Below are 19,399 nucleotides of genomic sequence, written 5' to 3'. Positions count from 1 at the left end.
TGGCATCTTACTCTGTGCGCCAAGAACGGAAAAACCTTTCGATAGTAATTGGGCACCTGAACTAACATTCTAAGTCCCCTACAGAGCCACTTTAATGGTCTCTAAATGTTTCACGGATCCTTAAAGTGCTCTGACAATGTTTCCGGGCCACTTAAGTGCTCTGGAACTGCGCCACAGATCACTTAAGTAATCTGGGAATGTTCCGTGGGTAACTTCAGTGATGTAGAACCACACTGGAGACCGCTTAAGTGCTATAAAACTGTGCCAAGTGTCATGTCACTCAAGGGATCTCTAAATGTGCCATGGATCATTTAAGTGTTCTGTAACTGTGTCATGGGTTACTTGGGTGATCTTTGAATATGAAAATGATCTTTGAGGCCTACTTCAGTGATCTGAAAATGTGCCACGGGCCACTTCAATGCTCTGGAATTATGCCACGGGTCCTTTAAGTGATTTGTAAATGCACCACTAAGTTAGTTAATAGGGGGCACATGAGCCCCCTATGCCTCCCCCCGTACTGATCCCACCAATATGCGTTAGGAGGTAGGGAGCAGTGATGACAAAATTTTGCTGACAAGGGGGGAGGAGGTGAAAAATGGCTAAAAATTTGCTTACATAATACTTTAACGGCCCCTAATTGCTCTTGATGTCCAATCACTGCTGGTCATGTGATGTCACATGACAAGCAAGTATTTAACATGTTCCAAGAAAGAAAACCCTACATGGTCAAAACTCACCGTCCTTTCACTTTTATGTTTTGTTTTTGCTCAAGTTTGAATTTTTCGCTCCTCTAAGACCCCAATATCAAAGTTTGTGCACTTTTTCATCAGAGGAGAAGTGATCTAGCAATTTGGTGTAGTTTTCACTGAATTCTTATTTGTTTGAACCCTCAGCTTGTCTTGTTTTACTCTGCGGAAGCGTATGAGTAAATCATTTTTATTCATATTCACTATAGCTGTTGCTGGTTTGGCACACTGGACCGGAGGAAGGGGTCATTCTTTCTCTTCCTTTGTCCACTTGTTCTACATATTTTGGATGAGATTGGTGTATGCCAAAAATTCATTCTCAAACTCATGACCAAGTACAGTGAGTAGTAATTTTTTTCTCTTGTTCTTCACTTTGTTATAAATGTTATTTATTTATTGTACTTATGACCCATTCCAGGGTCATAAGTGCGATTTTTGTGAGGAGGGAAAACATGATTTTGCTGCCCTCTTCACTTCAAATTTTGATGATTTTGTAATGGTACTTGATGTTCTTTCCCGATATTTGCTGCCCCCTAAAGTTTGGCACCCTGGGCAGTTGTCTCTTTTGACACCCCCCCCCCCCCAGTTCCAGCCCTGATTTAATCAAACTTTTTTTTTTACTATTTTCTGGTTCTTTTGACAGCTTCTTGCATTTCGTGAATTTTAATGTGAATACTTAAACGAGATCAGTGACACTGTGTATTAGTTAGCATGATTAAAAACTGTGGGTATTTGTGTAATACTACTTACATAGCAGTGAAATATGGTAGCCCAGGTTGATAAGATACTCACGAACTGTGCCCCAAGATGATCAGAGATGTCGTGTGTACAATACTCGCTTTTGTCCTCGCTAGTGACTTTTCTGATACAAGGAACTATATTGCAAAAACAGCGTCACGATGATCAAACACCACATTGCTAGTGAAGAAAGTCTGCACAACAAATGTTTGGCATTCGAACTTCTCGGTGAAAAACAAAAAAGCCATTCAGAATCGGCTGTGAACTGTATAAGTAATGGTCTGATTAGTCATATTATGTAGGAAATGAAAGGGTGGAGGGGGAAAAAAAAGTTAAATGAGTATTTTTTTCATTATCCTGAAGCTGTGTGTATTGGATGACCAAATGAAAAGAAATAAAAAAAGAAAAGAAAGACATTTTTATCGATGCATAGCTCGTTTAAAATAATGAATTCACGAATTAAAAATTTCAAAGTGAGTTTTTTTAACAAGCTTGACAAAATTAACATTTTTATTAAAACAATAAAATAGCCGAATATTATGAAAAAAAAATACTACCCCGTAAAATATGGATCATATGGTCACACTATGCATAACTCACGAATATATATATTTTTTGACACATTATCTACTACAAGTGAAGATTCTTGTTCCGCATGTGGACTTTTGGGACACCCTGTATATTGAAGAATAATTCAAAATTTGTTGGGTTCGGCGGAATAGCCTCATAACCATAAAGGGCTCCGCGCAAGCTTTCATGTTGGAAAACCCTGCCATAGAGCATAACACTTGCAATCTAGAGGTTACGGGTTCGATTCCAGTTCATCATGTCAGTTAAAATTTTTTTTTCTCTTTCAGCTTTAATTTTTTCTTTTTTCTTACTCTACACCCCTGTACTAGACTTCAGTCCCGATGAAAAGCTCCACCCACCCACCACTCTGATTTAGGGCCAACCATAATTATCACCAGAAATGTTTAGTGAATAAATCTGCCACACATGGGATTTTTTACTATGGGATTATTAATTTAATAAAATTTAAAATGTCTAAATTTAATTTTAAATAATTGAAATTAAATTCAATAAAGGTGAATCTAGTCATGTCTAACCTAGAAGTTTCACTTCTATCGCACAAGATTCTCACACAGAATTTTTCTTCAATAAAATGCCATGTCAAGAAAACTGCAATTTTTTCAAATCAACAGAGAAAACAGATGACTACTAGAGTGAAAAATGTGTCGCTACTTTGTGATATCCAGTGGCCACATGGCGAGTAGTAACTGTTAATTTTCACATTTAAGAGAATATTGTTACAGAGGGTATTATTATATAGGATTTTCACTGTATATGCTAACACTGGAGATTTTATATATATATAATTTATACCTTCCATAACTTTTGATGTAGTCTTCACATCAAAACTTGCATTCAACAGCTCAGAGGGCAAGAAACTTGGTTTAGAGGATATGATACTATTTTCTTCAGCATCACCTGGAATGAATGGCATCAATGTAGTATCATCTAATAATAAAACACCAGACTTCAGCAAACACACCAGAATCTCTCATTTGCTTCACTTTCACATGTACCTTCATAAAAGAACAGTGATTGCAGCCTGGAGTTTTGTTTTACCTATGAGTAAAACATAATGAGATGACTTCTAAAAAATAAATGAATAGATAAAATAAAATAACAGGAGAGGACTGGACACACCTCATTTCACATCAAGTGAGATATTGAAGAGCCAAAGAATAAAACACAGCTAAGATCTGTTCTTATGTTGAAAATGAGAAATGAAAGTATTTTGTTTATTTTAACATTTGTAACTAAAATTTCCACAGGTCAAAATTTGTGAAACTTCTGCAAAAATCATTTAGACTGGCTGTTTCATCATTAACACTCGCGCGGCTGCAGTTTGTCAAATCAAATTTACAAGTGACTCTTTCAGCATTTGTGTTCATACACCAGTTTAAAAAGTACATGCAATTTCTTAATACAAATCTAAAATTTTTATGAATACCAATCAAGATCTGGTAAACTGATTAGAGGCCAGTCAAAATTTTTGTCATAACTTGAAAAATGCTGAATTTTTTCAGAAAACAACATTTTTCTTTACTAATCAGCATGCTTGGCTAGCTTTAGCACTATTTTGGAGTCATGACATTTGAATAATAGCTAAAACTGAATAGAAGTAAACAGGCTCAAGAATAATTCCAGCCAAAAATAAGAGTATTTTTTTTTTTTTTTTAATTTTGCAAGAAGGATTCTTGTTAGTTTCTTATTAATTATTGAAATTTTGCGAATGAGACACAAAAGTTGTTCAGAGAAAAAGCAAGCAAAATTGATGCTATGTTTTTGGGGAAATTGAACTTGCTTAATATGTTAATTCACCAATCTTGAATTCATAGTAGCCACCGCTTATGAGGATAGCTGGTTATGGTCAAATTGACAAAACCAAAAATTAAATGAAAATGTTTGAACCTAGAAAAATCATCAGTTAGAATCTGATTTCTGCAGTTATTAGAATTTTGTTCTCTTTTTCAAAAACTGTGACAATTCATTTCAGAGCATGGAATATGCATTCAGCCATGAGAAATTATTTTCTCAATATTTGGAAGACTACTTATTGTTACTTTTACCTTACCTTTGTGACCACCACCTCATACTACTTTATCGCACACCAACTCCAGTTATATATCGGCATACAGCAATTTCCAACTAGTGGAGTTAAGTGGCAAATAAAGGTGCCATATATCGGTGGTCACCCCAGGCTAGGTAGGTAAAGAACTTGTTTCTCATGCTTTTCTCCGGATTTGAACCTATGGACCTCGATAGTAACCTACATGGTAGAAGATCAGCATCTTACCATGGCACTACTCAGGCGCAGCCATCCCATATACTTATTGGATTTCCTTTCACCACAAAAAGTTATAGTTTATGTCAGATAAGTCATTCATATTGCAATGGATTGTATATTAATTTAAAAAACCCAACTAGAAAGTTGTTTCTGTCTCTCTCCTGAGGCCAACAAAAAAAATTACGTTTTCAAGTGTAATATTTACTCACATATTTGAATTTAAAAAACAATGAATTATTGGGGGAAAAAACAAGATAAATGAGGGTGAAATGAGTTTCACCCGCATTTATGCCACTTTTTCACCACTTTTCTTTGTTTTCTTAATGCAAATATCTCAGCAAATATTGCACAGAAATGCAGATTTTAAAAAAGCATGGCCTCGGGAGAGACAGAATAACAACTTTCTTATTGGGTTTTGAAAACAGTGTCCACATAAAAAGTTAATTTTTTTTATTTTAATAAACTATACAACCTCTTGCAATATGAATGACTTATCAGAGGTCCACATGTTATTTGGATACTTATTCTAATTGGAAGCATGTGTCTAGGATCAATGATTTGCCAGTAATTTGTGGTGCATGCTGTTAACTATACACCCTGTTGATTGCTATATTGCTTGAACATTTGAAAAAATAAGATGCAAAATATCTTGATAACCGAGCAACAGTAAAAAATCTCTGGATAAAAGAATGAACAAGGGGGAATAAAATGCCATTCTTGAAATCACTTCACTCCAGAGGCACACATATATGTACCTCTGTACAGTTTCATATGGTTTTCAATTATTATTTTTCCTCAGGACTTGAGGTATGCATCAGAGTATCTAATTCAAATAGTCCTAATAAAGATTTTGGCCCAATCAATTAAAAAAATGTATTTTCTTAAAGAGCATTTTGATGTACAATAAACAAATCAATCAAAATATTTTTTTTTAATTGTGAGTTTTGGCTCAGGTTGGAAGAGGATAAGCATCAGCTATTGTACTTGCTTAAAGAACATTTCACAGCAATTTGGTGCAATGGTAATCAGAAGCTGGAACACTAGTTGTGGACCTCTTGTTCTGTGGCGAGACTTTTTAAACTGACAAGCAGCTTGAAGTTGAAAAACAATATAAAACCAACTTCAGTTGACCTCTTAGTGCAATCATGGAGATCCAACTTCACTGTTCACAATATGAAGCAATTCCAATCAGGACAGTAACTAGAAATAAATATGTACTCTGTCACCCCCAAGAACAAACATTCATTTTGGCATTTCATCCCAGTAATTTTGAATGAACAAAGAGTGAATTCAGTGCTACCCCTCCCAAAAAATCCAGAGCACCTGCAATCTCTTAATTGCTGCCTTGATCATGATACCTGCAGTCAATGTTTCTAAACTGTGCATGCAAAATCCCCAAATTCACCTTTGATTCAAATAATGAAGTTATTTGTAGCGCACAGTAAAAAAAGCTCCATGCAGGTAAACAAAAAATTAGAGGGAATAGTAGCCACACCAGCCACTCTGTAAGAATAGTCATGCCACAAGATATTTGAATTTCAAACATAGCATACAAAGGTGTCATGAAAATGAAGTTTTGATTATTTATAGCATCTAGAAAAATTCTTGTTAGAAATACTAAATAAAATTGTAATAGTGTCAATACTTATAAGTGTCCAAACTTCAAATAATTCATGAATATACAAAATAAATATTTTAAAGATCCCTTGAATGGATTGTTTTCCTATGATATAAGTTTTTGTCAATATGATGAATAAAATTAAATAAAATTAAAAAAATACCACATATGCCATTGAATCGCATATGCAAGGTGCATCTGCTGAGTGTCTACCACATGCAAAAAGATAATTTTGGCGACTTTTCCTTGACTTCTGTTTGTACAACCAAATGAGCTTTGCTGAACTCCTTTGTTATAGCAGTGATACCCATCATGGTGCCTGATGCACCAATGTGCCCAGAAACAACAAGCTGCTATTTATCAATGGTAACAACTATAGTACAGCTGATGAAATAAAAGTATTTAGCAATAAAATGTGCCCACTATCCTCACAAAAAATTACACATACAATGACTAGGAAAGCGGTTCCCAACCTTTTTTAGGCCATGTCCCACCAAAGCATCTCTAAAATCCTCTCTGAAAATGATCCTGTCTGCAACTCATACCACATGAAACCCCATAGTTCTAGAACAAAGTTTGGGTTTTTACATAATTTTTTTTTTGCTTTGCATCCTTTTAAATTTTCCAACTTTGGAACTTAAAATTCGAAAGTAAACTCCTGTTTGTGTTCAGGAAGCTAGAAAGGCCATTTACTTAGTTAAAAGCAGTGATTCTTAACCAGGCTTCCTTGGAGTGGCTTCAGGGGGTTCTATGAGCTTGGATGAGAAAACAATTAACGCATTGGATACAGTAGGTAGGCTTTCATGGTGGAAGTTTATAAGAGTTTTGAGGATTTGAATGATGTCTATAAATTTTAACTCAAACTACACTGATCTGAGCACCTTGGATGAATTAAACAAAAAAAAAATCCTTTCTCCTACAATATAATAATAGTCCGTACTCTTCATTAAATATATTCCACACTAGCATTCGTAGTGTTAGAGCAAATTTCGATCAATTATCAACTACTTTGAGCGATAACATTGAAACTATAAATATCATTGTCTTGTTTGAGGTATGGATTTTTGATTATGAAACCAAATTTTTTAACATTCCCGGATTTAAACTATTTTCATGTTGTCGTCAATATAATAGTTCAGGAGGTATATTGGTATCCATATAAGAAATTTATATTCCCTTTTCACAAAGTAAATAAAAATTTCCAATCAATATATCAAGTCAATAGGTACGTTCATAAGCGTAGGCAGAATTTTTTCTCTCTCACGGGGGGGGGGATTTTTTAAATCACACTGTATATAAAAATCAAGAAACATACACCTCCCCCTACACGTCTAGTTTCATAACAAAACAACACTGACTAACTAACTAAATATTGGAAAATAATTTGATTTCATTCATCACTCCTTCCGCATATGGGAACTGAAAGAAAAGAAAAAAAGTTTTGAAAAATGCTATTGAGACAGCACATTTACTAACCAAAAATTAATAATTTCCTGGAAAGCAGGGACATGGTCATGCTATACAGGAGGGGGGTCCACAGATAAATATCTTGTCAAGAGGGGGGGGGGTCAAGAAGTTTGGAGAGAGAGAAACCACTATTTTAAATTTTCGAGAAGCATACATGTAAATTTGCCTGATGGGCCTCAGAAAAATCACTTGGCCTGAAGGCCCACAGTGCTCTTAAGACGGCTTTGCCCCTCGCCCTAATAATTCATGAATATACAATGCAACCACTCCGCCTACAGCCTTAATTTGGGGGAATAGGGATTTGCAGCCCCCTCAATATTTTCTTCATGACCGCACCTCTAGTACTCAGTTTCAACTGGGTCCCTACCAAAGATTCCCGCCAAGGGACACAACTTCAGGATGGGGGCATGACTAATTGGTGATAGTGAAAAAATATTCATTAGCCTATAAACTAAATGATCATGGGTTTCTTTTTCACCCTAAGCACACGTGCTGGAGCAGGGCCCCTAGGTCATGGGCATCTTTATAGCATCATGGGTCCCCTGGGCCAAGTGATTTTTCTGAGTCCACACCAGGCAAATTTACATGCGTACTATGGAAAATTTCAACCAGATCTTATTTTTTGCGAGGCCCCTCTTCTCTCGAGGTCCTCTGACTGTGTCTGGGTAGGCTAATGTGTTAAGATGCCACTGCCCTAGGCCAGGATCTTTAGCGGTCCTCCAAGCCAGACTTTTCACGGACCCTTTTACAAGTTATAGCATGAAAAACAAACAATTATAAAATTAAACTGGCCCCCCACGGCTAAAGCCCTATCAGCCATACCCTGGCGGGGTCATGAAGATGAACTCATGAGCTATCAAGGCTGAATTTTTTATGGGGTTCTGTTGTAAATTTTTGTGCAAAATTATATATATTTTATCTAAAAGATATTTTTTTGTACAAAAATTTAACAGTGATTGAATTCTCTGTCAGCTCCTCCCAAAGACACAACTAGAAGCTTGGTCAGCAGGGGCAAGCATACATTTTAGTGCCCTCTTGTAATGTTGAAAGAGGTAAAAGTGTGAAATTTGCACCCCTTCTGGTCCAGCGCCTGGGACGGTAGACCTGCCTGCTCTCCCTAGTTGTGGCCCTGGCTCCTCCCACCTCTCCCCCTCCCTGCATGCAAGGGTTCATGTTTAAAATTGTTCAAAGGATGTACATAATAGATCAAATATGAACATGGAAATGTATTATTTGAAATCTGTATACTATACTTATTTGAAATCTGTATACTATACTTATTTGAAATTTTACATTCTATGAGAAACTTCGATACAATGATAATTGGCTCCATATAACAATATTACTCTCTGGTCTTGGCACACACTATTCCATAGTGTTAATATATTTCATCGATAACAATAAATTGTGTACAATAATACGCACTTTTCTCTCAATCCTTGAATATCATTAAATTAGGATTTCGTTGTTTATGATATTTTATTTTAAATGGAAGTTGTAATTATAAATAAACTGAAACAATATATTAAAAAGGTGATTAATAACCTTTCCATATAATCAGTTATAAACTAGTCAGAAGTTGTGCCTTAGACAAAACTTGTTTTAGACATCACAATTATCCATAATCCTGCAATAACAGATTATTCCACTTGATTAACATAAAAATATGCCATTATCATGTGTTCTAATCTGCGAAACTGATGTTAAACTACCATGGTGCAAACATGGTTAAAAATTGTAATTTTTTATAATTCATAATATATAGTACTTTTAATGTATATAAGGCTCATGCATTGAAAGGTTAAGCTCTACGTGTGATTTATACAGCTTGTTTCTACAGGGATATCATAAAAAAAACATTGTTGGGTTGGAAACTCTCACATTTATGTTTGCCTGCACTATGTTAAAATAAGTTTTTTTAAATACAATCTTGTATAAGTCCTAGTCTATGTTTTTACATTTATTTCATAAAACCTTGACATAAAAAGTCAAAGCATAGGTTCCTTAAGCAAAACTAACAAAAAGTCATTTGAATTTTATACAATATATTAAAAAAAAATTCATTTGTTTGTAACTTATATGAGCAACTACAGATGGTTTTATAACTCCCAATACAATAAGTGTACCATTTTAATATTGATTAAAACAGTTTTCTGAGGCAACAAATATAGAAGATTGAATTTTATGGAGCTTTCATAAACTCCCATACTATAACATAAATTAGGAACCTACTCAAATTTCAGGATACACAACTTAAAGAATATTCATAACTACAGAATAAAATGTTAAAGTTTTTAAAAAAGTTACAGTATTTCCTGCTTCAGCTGTGCTTATATTTTTGAAAACATTATTTTCGTAGCTTGCTAAGCAAATGTTGGTGCAGCATCTACATTAATTTTTGTTTCATAAAATATATTTTGAAAAATTTATTATGAAAATTATCATATGACATTGTTTAGTGTAGAAAATTACTTTAAACTGAATGAATGAACGCCAGAATTTTGCCACTGGACTTATCCCGTTGCCGAGATCTCTTCCAGCCCAGCTTCGTGGCAGAGTCTAGAACAGATTACTTTAAACTGAAAATTATTACAAAGTCAAGCATAATATTAGAGATAGACAGCATTTTCTCAGCCCAACATATCAAGGAAACAGATATTATCCTGGATTTTATGCTGAGAGGTGAACTACTACTACTACTACTAAACCACACATGTACCTCGTCCATATTCCTCTGCGGAACCTCTAACGAAGTGGTACATATGGGAATGTGTGTGTACGTGTAGTGAAACCTGACGTAAAGTTTGTTTCTGTGTAATGCTTGTTATGTGTAGTGCTGCCATCTGCCACCAGTTTTTCTAACTATGGGTGAAGTGTAATGATTGAATAATTAATGGTTGTAGGCCTGTTGCTCTCTGTGGCGAGACTTTTTAATGGGGAAATCGGCTCGCATTTGCGCCTCGAAGTTGGGAACCACAGGAAAGAGGTGAACTAGCATACTACCATCTACCCCACTGGGAACATGACCCTGCATTCCTTATTTCATGCACTTTTGCCCAGGATGCAAAAGGGCCTGGGTCAGAGTCCCAGCAGAGACCAGATGACGTTTCTTTCTGAGGTCACCTTGGCATAATATCCATAAAATATATGTTTCCTTGATATGTTGGAATAGAAAAAGCCATCTATCTCTACCGTCCCACTTGCAGGCCATTTGCTGAAGTTAAGAAAGGCTAAAAATGCCTCTACTTCAGCGCCTCATGCCACAGTGCATGAAATATGGAACGCATGGTCATATCTCCAGTGGTGTAGATGCAGGGGCGGCTTAAGCGAGGGTGCAAGGGGTGTAGCAAACCCAGGCGGCAGGATTTAAGGGGTGGCAGTTAGACATCTTTTTCGAAATTGAAAGTTCACTTGTTATATTTTTATATTACTTTGATGCGTGTGAGAAAAAAGATGTTTTGAAACTTGAGAAGACAGACAGGGGTTGTTAAACTAGAAATAAAAATGCACCCAGTCAAATGCACAAGTATCATTTTGGTACTGTCACTACCACATACTTTCTAAGGAGCCGCCAAGTAAAGGCAAAGGGGGATGCAAATGTATGGATATTTTTTTTTACAATTTCTTTTTTGAAGTATGCTGTATGATAACGTGTTGTATGAAAAAAGAATAAAAAAGAAAATTTACAATATAATGCAATGGGAACTACAGGAAGGCAAAACATTTGGTCTGTCTCCAAATTTTATGACCATGTGAGAAAATGAGTACAGTAGAAGCAAAACGAAAACAAAATTTTTCATGGGGCAGAGTTTGGGAGGAGTCTTTGGGAAGGCTGCATTCAAAGGACGAAAGAAGCAGCAGAAAGACTGAAGACACGTTTACCACTGATGGACAACGAAAAGGAAAAAAAAAGCCAATGACAAGAAGCTGATAGTCTGAAGAAGAAAGGGTCAACAGGAGACCAGTAACTTGTCTACTCAGCTAGACATCAAAGATGAAAGATCTTTGTAAAATATATTTAACATGTTTATTTAACGTCCGTGCCAGACGCTGCTCTCTTGGGGAATCGGAGGGGAATGAAGAAAGAAAAACTATTGTGGTGGTAATTATTTTATGTTGACTGATAACCAAATGTCTCTTGCTAATATTATTAGAATAATTAGAATATTATTGTGGGAAACAGAGGTTTCATTATTCTTGGGACTTCAAAATCTCAATTATTCATAAAAATAGAGATGGGGAGGGTGGCATCTCTTTTTTGGGGGTATGTTCATGACAACCCCTTCCTTTGAGAAAGCAAATTCTGGGGTTGCTAAGCCCTGTGCAAAAAAAAAACTGGGCATTCCAGCACCCTGAACTTCCCTCCTCCCCCCCCCCCCCACTCTGTGCTCCACAACTATCTCCTTGGCCGTGACCTTTGGTGCACCCCAGGTCACAATATCTCAAGAAAGGGGGGCACTTCATAGTAAATTTATCATTTAAAAAACTAAAAGAAAAAACAATTTGATTCAGAGCTCCCTTACCTTGGCTAACGCCCTGTCCCTGTCTTGTTTTTTCTATAATCTTAACCTAAAGTGGATTAAATGGTATGTCAATTGATTTTCAATTTGATAGCTGAAGGAAAAATATAGCCAAGAAAATTCCATGGATGATTTTGATCTGTAATGATCAAATGCAAATTTGTAGGTGTTTCTTCTTAACCTAATCCACCCAGACATGTGCCTGAGATTTAATATGGGGGCCCCTAATCGCATTGGTACGTGGTACAAATATGTTAAATGTTTATAATATGGGAGCTCGTGCCCCCCCCCCCCGATCAAATATTTATTTTTTTAATGCAAAAAAATTTTTTTTAATTGAAATTTCGGAAGAAAATACCTTCATATGTTATTATAATCAATTTCTGTGAATTTCAATGTTATTTGAAGGCTATAAACTCAAAAAATTTATCTTTAATAAATTCATAGCGACCCACACTCTAAGCCATATAATGATAAATCGCATAAAGGCTCCGCGGACCAAATATGGCCCTGGGGGGTTATCTGATGCGGCCTGCCCTCCTCAAACCTAATTTTGTAAAAATGAACTAAGCGGCATATTTACAGATCGCTTAAGTGTCCTGTAGTACAATTCCAGAGCATTTAAACGGTCCATGGCACATTTTCAGATCACTTAAATGACCTGCGACACATTTAGAGATCCCTTGAGTGACATGTGACGTAGTTTTAGAACATTTAAGTGGCCCCTAGTGCAGTTCTACATCACTCAAGTTACCCGCGGCACATTCTTAGATTATTTAAGTGATCCACAGCATATAATTACAGATCACTTGAGGGATGCGTGGCACAGTTACAGAGCACTTCAGCGGCCCAGATACATTTCCATATCACTTGGATCCATGAAAAACTTAAAGATCACTGAAGTGGTTCTGTAGGGCACTCATCAATAGGAGGGATGTTACTTCAAGCGCCCACAAACTATCAAAAGGTTTTTCTTGTTTTTGGCGCACAGAGTAAGGTGCTATTAAGAATATTTCATATATCATAAAGGGTGGTTGATGACTTAAGCATTATCCAAACCCCCCTCTCCCCTTGTCATCAAAAGTCAGCGAATCGGAAACCCCCCCATTGATGCTGACGTAATACTTGAATAGCCCCCTTTATGGGTCAAAGTCAATTAAAAGTGTCTTTCATTGATATTGCAATAAAAATACAATTTGTTATGATAAACGAATGTTCATGTTTGTTTGGGTTCTGTGGAACAACCTCTTGATCATCAATGGTTTCGTTATGATCAAAACATTGAAACCTCTATGCTTGAACAATGTTTCTACCTTTTCCGAACACGTGCATAATGAGATAGTTAGAAGGAAAATATTCTATTTCGTATTTCTACTTAACCATTAAGCTCCTCATCATATTAGATGTTTTGTGTTCTTTTCCCGTCTAAAAATCTGAACAATAGCATCCACAGTGCTAAGAAAACGCATGAAAAAATATTAAATGCCTGGCGCAATCGAATCCTGCCTTGTTTTCTGAGCTTGGACCATCAAAGTAGTGACAAAACAATACAAAAAGAAAAACATGTTGAGAAACGTATTGCCTAGCGTAGAAAAGCCGTGGTCCTCTTTGGACTATATTGTTTTCATGTGGTCCATATGTCTTGAACATACACTTCCCCCCACTAAATCCAGGAGTGAGACCCTTTCAACATAGCAAGTTGATTTCTCAGTGAATTTATAGCATAAAAAATATTCATAAATTAGGTGGATCACCTTATTCCCAGATAGATACCCTTTCGTCTCACTCATGTCGAGGTAGTCTACTTGATTCTGAAATTAGTTAGTGTAACGTGCCGATGGTCCCCCGGCGTAAAAGTCTGTAGTCGCCGTCACACAAATCTGTTGTCATAAATTTTGTTACTATTCATCGGCAGCGGTGATCGTATGGCGACAATCAAGGCCGATCGTGATTATGTCCGCCTGCAATCACATGCAAATGAGGTGACCTCGAAGCCGATTGGCTTGATTAGACATGTGTGGTCGGGAGTTTTTCCTTTAAATACTGGCCGTACGTTGTAACAACGCTCTCTCACTCTGCGCTCATCCTTTGTTTTGTTCATTCAACTGAAGCCCTCTAGTAGGACGATTCAATGTCTTGCTACCGTATCATTTGGCCTTAGGCTGGGAAAATAAGCTAATAATTAGTTAAAATGAAATAGTTTACAGTATTTGAATTTGTTTCCCGGCAGGTCCGGAATCGAAAGCATTAATTTATCTTCATAGTCAAAATACTTCATAGCTGATGATAGACGTAGCAGCTGTCCTTGTCAAGGCTACGTGAAGAAAGTGACATCTTGGAGATCCGACCCTCAACCAAGAGGCCCCCTGGAGCTGATCGAGGTGGTCCAGCCCTCAACCGAGAGGCCACTGCTGAAATAGATCCGGCTCTCAACCGAGAGGCCACTGCTGAAATAGATCAGACTCTCAACCGAGAGGCCCCCTAGTGCTGATTGAAGCGATCCGGCTCTCAACCGAGAGGACACTGCTGAAATAGATCCGACTCTCAACCGAGAGGCCTCCTGGTGCTGATCGAAGCGATCCAGCTCTCAACCGAGAGACCTCCACTGATACTTGCGGGGAAAAGCTACGCCGAAGTGACTAACAACATCGGATGTCCGATCGGCATAGAAGATTGACTGTTGATGATCATAAACCGGTGAGACTGTATCTTTCTGTTAATGTCAAATAGAGGGCTCTATGTTGAATTAATCTACTGTTAAAATTGACTAACTTACACATTTGAATCTAATAAATAATATTTCCATGCGAAAGTTTATTTGTAATCATTTTCCATTTGTCATTTGCCACTTTAATTACTGGATATTTCGAACCCGGCAAGCAACTTCCATAAGGGACGTTGCATTAGACACCCCCTCCCCACTAAAAATTTACACTTAGGTACTTCAGAACTGTATTTCTTATCCAGATATATCTGCCCCCCTCAATCTCGTCACATGCCATGCCTCTCGTTTTAGTTGACTTTGTCTCGTAGCCACATAGAATATCCCAGAGCTACAAGGCCACATGGCTCCTGGTTGAAACTACTGGCCTAAAAACCATGGTAACTGAAGTAAACATTCTAAAAGTCATTGAAACAGATTGCTGTACAGTTTCTCGAAAATTTCAGACATTTAGTGAGCTTTGACAGTTTTAGAGTAGCATGCTGTTCATGCCGTGTCCTGTGCAAAATCCTGTACAATTTTTGATAATTATTTTAATTTAATTAACATATCTTTCTTCAATGGCTCGATTGTGTACGCTGAAAAGCTATAGCTGAAACCAGATATATAGCCCAGAATGGGCTATATATCTGGTTTCAGCTATAGCTTTTCAGCGTACACACTCGTAGTCCATAGGCATCGTCGAATATGCGCATGTAGATTTATTTTTTTGGTTGCTCCAGATATGGGAAGTTTTATTGCATTTGATGTTTATGTCACCATATATGGAACAACACTGTATTCACAAACTTGAAAGAATTTCGTGTGTTATTAGTTTTCAATGAATATAAATTTATTTCAATGCACTATGTACCAACCAAATGAATCGTTGGAAATTACATACACTGAACATTTCATTTCAATAGGTAAGTACTGACACTACATTATCAAATTTAGCAATTTTTAGGATAGGCTAGGAAATACCAATCAATGACCAAGATCACAAGCTCTTCAAGAGTTTTTTGGCGTGAGGTATTAAATCCCACACAGAACATTTTAGGCATAAATACTAATATTTTTAGTCCCCATGCTGATCTGGGGCTTGGGATTTGTCAAATCTTGGATTAATTTGATTAGATTTTTTAAAATTATTTTAATGTTAACCTTTTTTAGTAGGCACCAAGATTAAAATATCAGCCAATGGAACCCGGTGTCACATCTGATATAAACTGAGCCTAATCTTATAAGCTTGTAAAATATCCACCCCCCCCCTTTTCCCCTAGTCGTAACTATGAAAATTAGGTGATTTTAATCACATTGCAATTTATAAAAAACAAAAAATATTTGTTTAAAACCAAAAATATGCAAATACTTTAAAGGACACCGAAGTATTTTTCTGCACTGGACTGCAATCCGTGACCGCAAGAAGCTAATTTTCTTATTTTGAAGCAAGTGGAGGCCAACTCTGCGAAATAAAAGGTAAGTTACCTAGACTTTTTTCTATTTTTATAAATGAAATGCAGATGTTTGCAAGTATAACAAACGCATATTGGAAAAAAATTAGTCAGGCTGAACGATATTTGCCACTGATATTTAACAAATTGAAAAACATTTAGGAGCCAATCAGATTTTTTACAGAGAGTCAAGCATTTCGCCCCGATAATGTGATCCAAAATCAATTTTTCATCCTATTTTTCATGTATCACTATGATCCTTTTTCCTGTTAGTAGACACACTTATAAATTCCAAAAACGTAGCCACTTTGGTAAAAATTAACACGCCAATGCCATTCCTTAGTCACCCATGGCAACCTGGAGCCTGGGATTTGTCAAATTTTGATATACTTTATGTACAGTCAAACCTCGTTAATGAGTCACTCTTGGGAGAGCAAAAATATGACTTGGTAAGCGGAGTAAGCCGTAGTTGTGCCAATTCCTGCCTGAGGAAAATTGGGACTTACAAAAAGTGACCTGGTAAGCGGAATGACGTGCTAACCGGGTGACGCATTAACAAGGTTTGACTGTATATACAGTAGTACTTTAAAATCATTCACATAATTTTTTTAAGAATAAATATCTATATTAATATTACAGACATTAAAATGAGAATAGTAATTTTTTTAAATTCTTCCTCTGAGCTGTGTGAGCGAGCAACAGTGCACATGAAATTTTTATAAACACAATTGAAGGGCTTGACAAATCCCATGCACCAGGTCGCCACCGCAACTAAGCAATTAGTATTGACACCTAAAATTTTCTATGTATGATTACTTAATTGAAATCTGAGGATAATACAGAAATCTTGGAATTTATATCAGCCTACAGTATCTATCAGTACCAAAGGCGATCACTGTGTCCTAGAAAAGTTGAAAGAAATATTATTGTTTTTCGAGGGAAAAAAAATATTTGACGAAAACAAATTGCTCTAGCGCCTAGATCTTTTTGCGATTTGCCAAGCCCTGCACCACTAACGTCAATAGAGGTTGCTCAACTGCTATATGCAAGAATGGGGGCCTTCAAAACTTATTAAGAAAAGATGTTAAAGAGTAACTTTTTTTTGTAAAATGAAACCTTCAGAAGAAAAAAAGAAGATAAAAATCTCTTCTCACGTTGAAAAAAAATCCTGCTTAAGCTTATGAGCGCTAGTCACTCGAATGCATGCCTCTTCCCAAGGGTGGTTGCTGGCCAGGCCCCAGCTCGGGGGCTTGGGACTATTCTTATATTTTTTGCTTTTATACGCTATAAATTTACTATAGATGGGCCCGAGAAAACTAATACCAAAAGCCTCAGTATAGGGCCCAGTAGTTAGATGTGGGGCCTATGCTGGTATGGTTTTGTAACTGTCACAATGAAAATAAATGGTGCAAAAATTCCAATTGAATGTACAATGAAAATTTAATTGATTATTGACAATTCAGTCAAGAATTTGACGGGTGGACAAACAGGGTTCACACACATGGCCCCAAGTTAAACAGAGGTAGTAAACTTTTTCATTCTGAATTTATTGAATTTTTGTTTCTTTCTTCAACCTTTTCGTTTTGCAATTGGCGATTCATTTATTGTTATACCACAGAAGGGCAGTTTTTAAAGAAGAAAGAAGTTGAAAAGGAACCCCCCCCCCCTGAAAAGTCTGAGCTCGTTGAGACGGCCATGATTACATTAACTATTTTTCTGTGGAAAAAATACCACTCCCCTTAGAATTTGAATAATAGAGAACCCAATCAGTCACCCATCTGCCCCCACATTATCTTTAATTAAGGCCTGGAATTTTTAAATGTTTGCATTTTTCGTTGATAAATATATATTTATTGAATGTATTTGTATGGGTTTCATATTAGGTTTGACTTAAAGGGCAGGAGCTCAGGGCTGGACTTAGGCAAGTGCGAAGGGCGCGATTGCACTGGGGTGCAAAATGGTAAGGGCAATAAAACTGAATTTTATTACATATTACATCCGACTAAAACTTTTTTAAAAAGCCAGATCTTCAAGTCCTGTTGATGTTGATTTATTAACAGACTCACATAGGCCTATGATAATGAATTTGTGCCCCCTTATTATACTTGAATTTTTGACAGGACCCCAGACTAAGATATTTAGCTGCCTCTTTTTCTATTAATTTTCAAGAAAACTTGTAGTTCTAAATATCGGAAAAATATAAGACCCATTCCCAAGGGCCTCTCCCACAACCCTGTCAGCTTTTCTCATGTGGGAAAGGGAGGGACGTGGTCTTAACAGCACCATAAACCTTTGGAAAAGAGATTATCTCCCTATAAAATCTATCTATCCATCTATCTCCCGAGGGGCAAGTCTTCCTATCAGACTTGAGTGACACACACCTTTCCTAATATTTTTTCATGTATGTATTAGACATTACTTTGTTTTGCATGTTTCGTTTACATGAGGCTCCCTGCCCACCTGAACTATCCAGTGGGGCCTATGTCCGTGCGTTAGGATGGCCCTGCACTCTGGAACCTCCTCAGAAAGGTTCTTTAACTGACCCGAATTCAGGGGGTAAACTCAGGGTCCTTAGTAACTACTAGTCCTTAGCAACTATCGGTCGGAGGAACAAAGTGAAGGACCGCTTCAACTACTAGTAGTTAAGAGGAACCACTGGGAACCGTGAACTACAGCGGTCCTTAAGATCACGAGACGTGAAATAGTAGTTACACTGGGAGAAAATTTTTGGTTTTGAGAGTAACGAATGTCTAACCAATCCGAATGCGTTTGAAGCCTACAACTACTACTAATTATTTAACCATCGTTTTTCTGCAGTGGTGATGGCAGTGATCTCATGTTTACAACTAATTTTAAACAAACTTTTTCTGTGAGAGATTTTTTTTTCTCGCCATAAATTTTTGTCATCCGTGCTTTGAATCATTTTTTTACTTTTATAATCGCTAGCTAGTTTAGTTATTTTGTAAACGTATGAGGACGAGACATTTTTCATATATTTTGTGGATTTTTTTTTAGAATAATATTCAGCATATAATAGTAAAAATATTTTTCTTGTCCAAGCTCAGAACCCACACTTGAAATCTTTCCAAGGACCAGTGCTTTTGGATACTTGAAGGAACGAGTATCTGGGGCCCCAGCTGCATAGAACTGGGTCACAAAAAAATCATTCTAAATTAAGGTGGGTGGCGCCCCACCTGAGGGGCCTGCTGAATACTATTTTTAATATTTAGTGCCACTCAGAAGATTAATTCATTAAATGATTTTTTATGATACATTTTATTGGTTTCAAATGACTTTGTTG

At 36.7% G+C, this 19,399-nt stretch overlaps 1 protein-coding gene across 5 annotated transcripts in view; it reads right to left on the bottom strand.

The window, feature by feature from the left end:
• The window catches only part of ICA69 (islet cell autoantigen 1-like protein), a 324,248-nt gene that overhangs the window by 43,103 nt on the left and 261,746 nt on the right, over positions 1–19,399 (bottom strand). For all 5 annotated transcript variants that reach the window (XM_089239477.1, XM_089239474.1, XM_089239475.1 and 2 more), the window contains one exon: positions 2,868–2,972. In XM_089239477.1, the coding sequence (XP_089095603.1) occupies positions 2,868–2,972 (105 nt within the window). The remainder of the gene's footprint in view (positions 1–2,867; positions 2,973–19,399) is intronic.

This window comes from Pholcus phalangioides, unplaced genomic scaffold, assembly GCF_987345545.1.
Source record: "Pholcus phalangioides strain wild (caught in Gottingen) unplaced genomic scaffold, Ppha-v1.0 ptg000011l_1, whole genome shotgun sequence".
In the NCBI taxonomy this organism is placed as follows: domain Eukaryota; kingdom Metazoa; phylum Arthropoda; class Arachnida; order Araneae; family Pholcidae; genus Pholcus; species Pholcus phalangioides.
The sequence above is the reverse complement of the archived record's forward strand: the minus strand, read 5'-3'. Positions and strand labels throughout refer to the sequence as shown.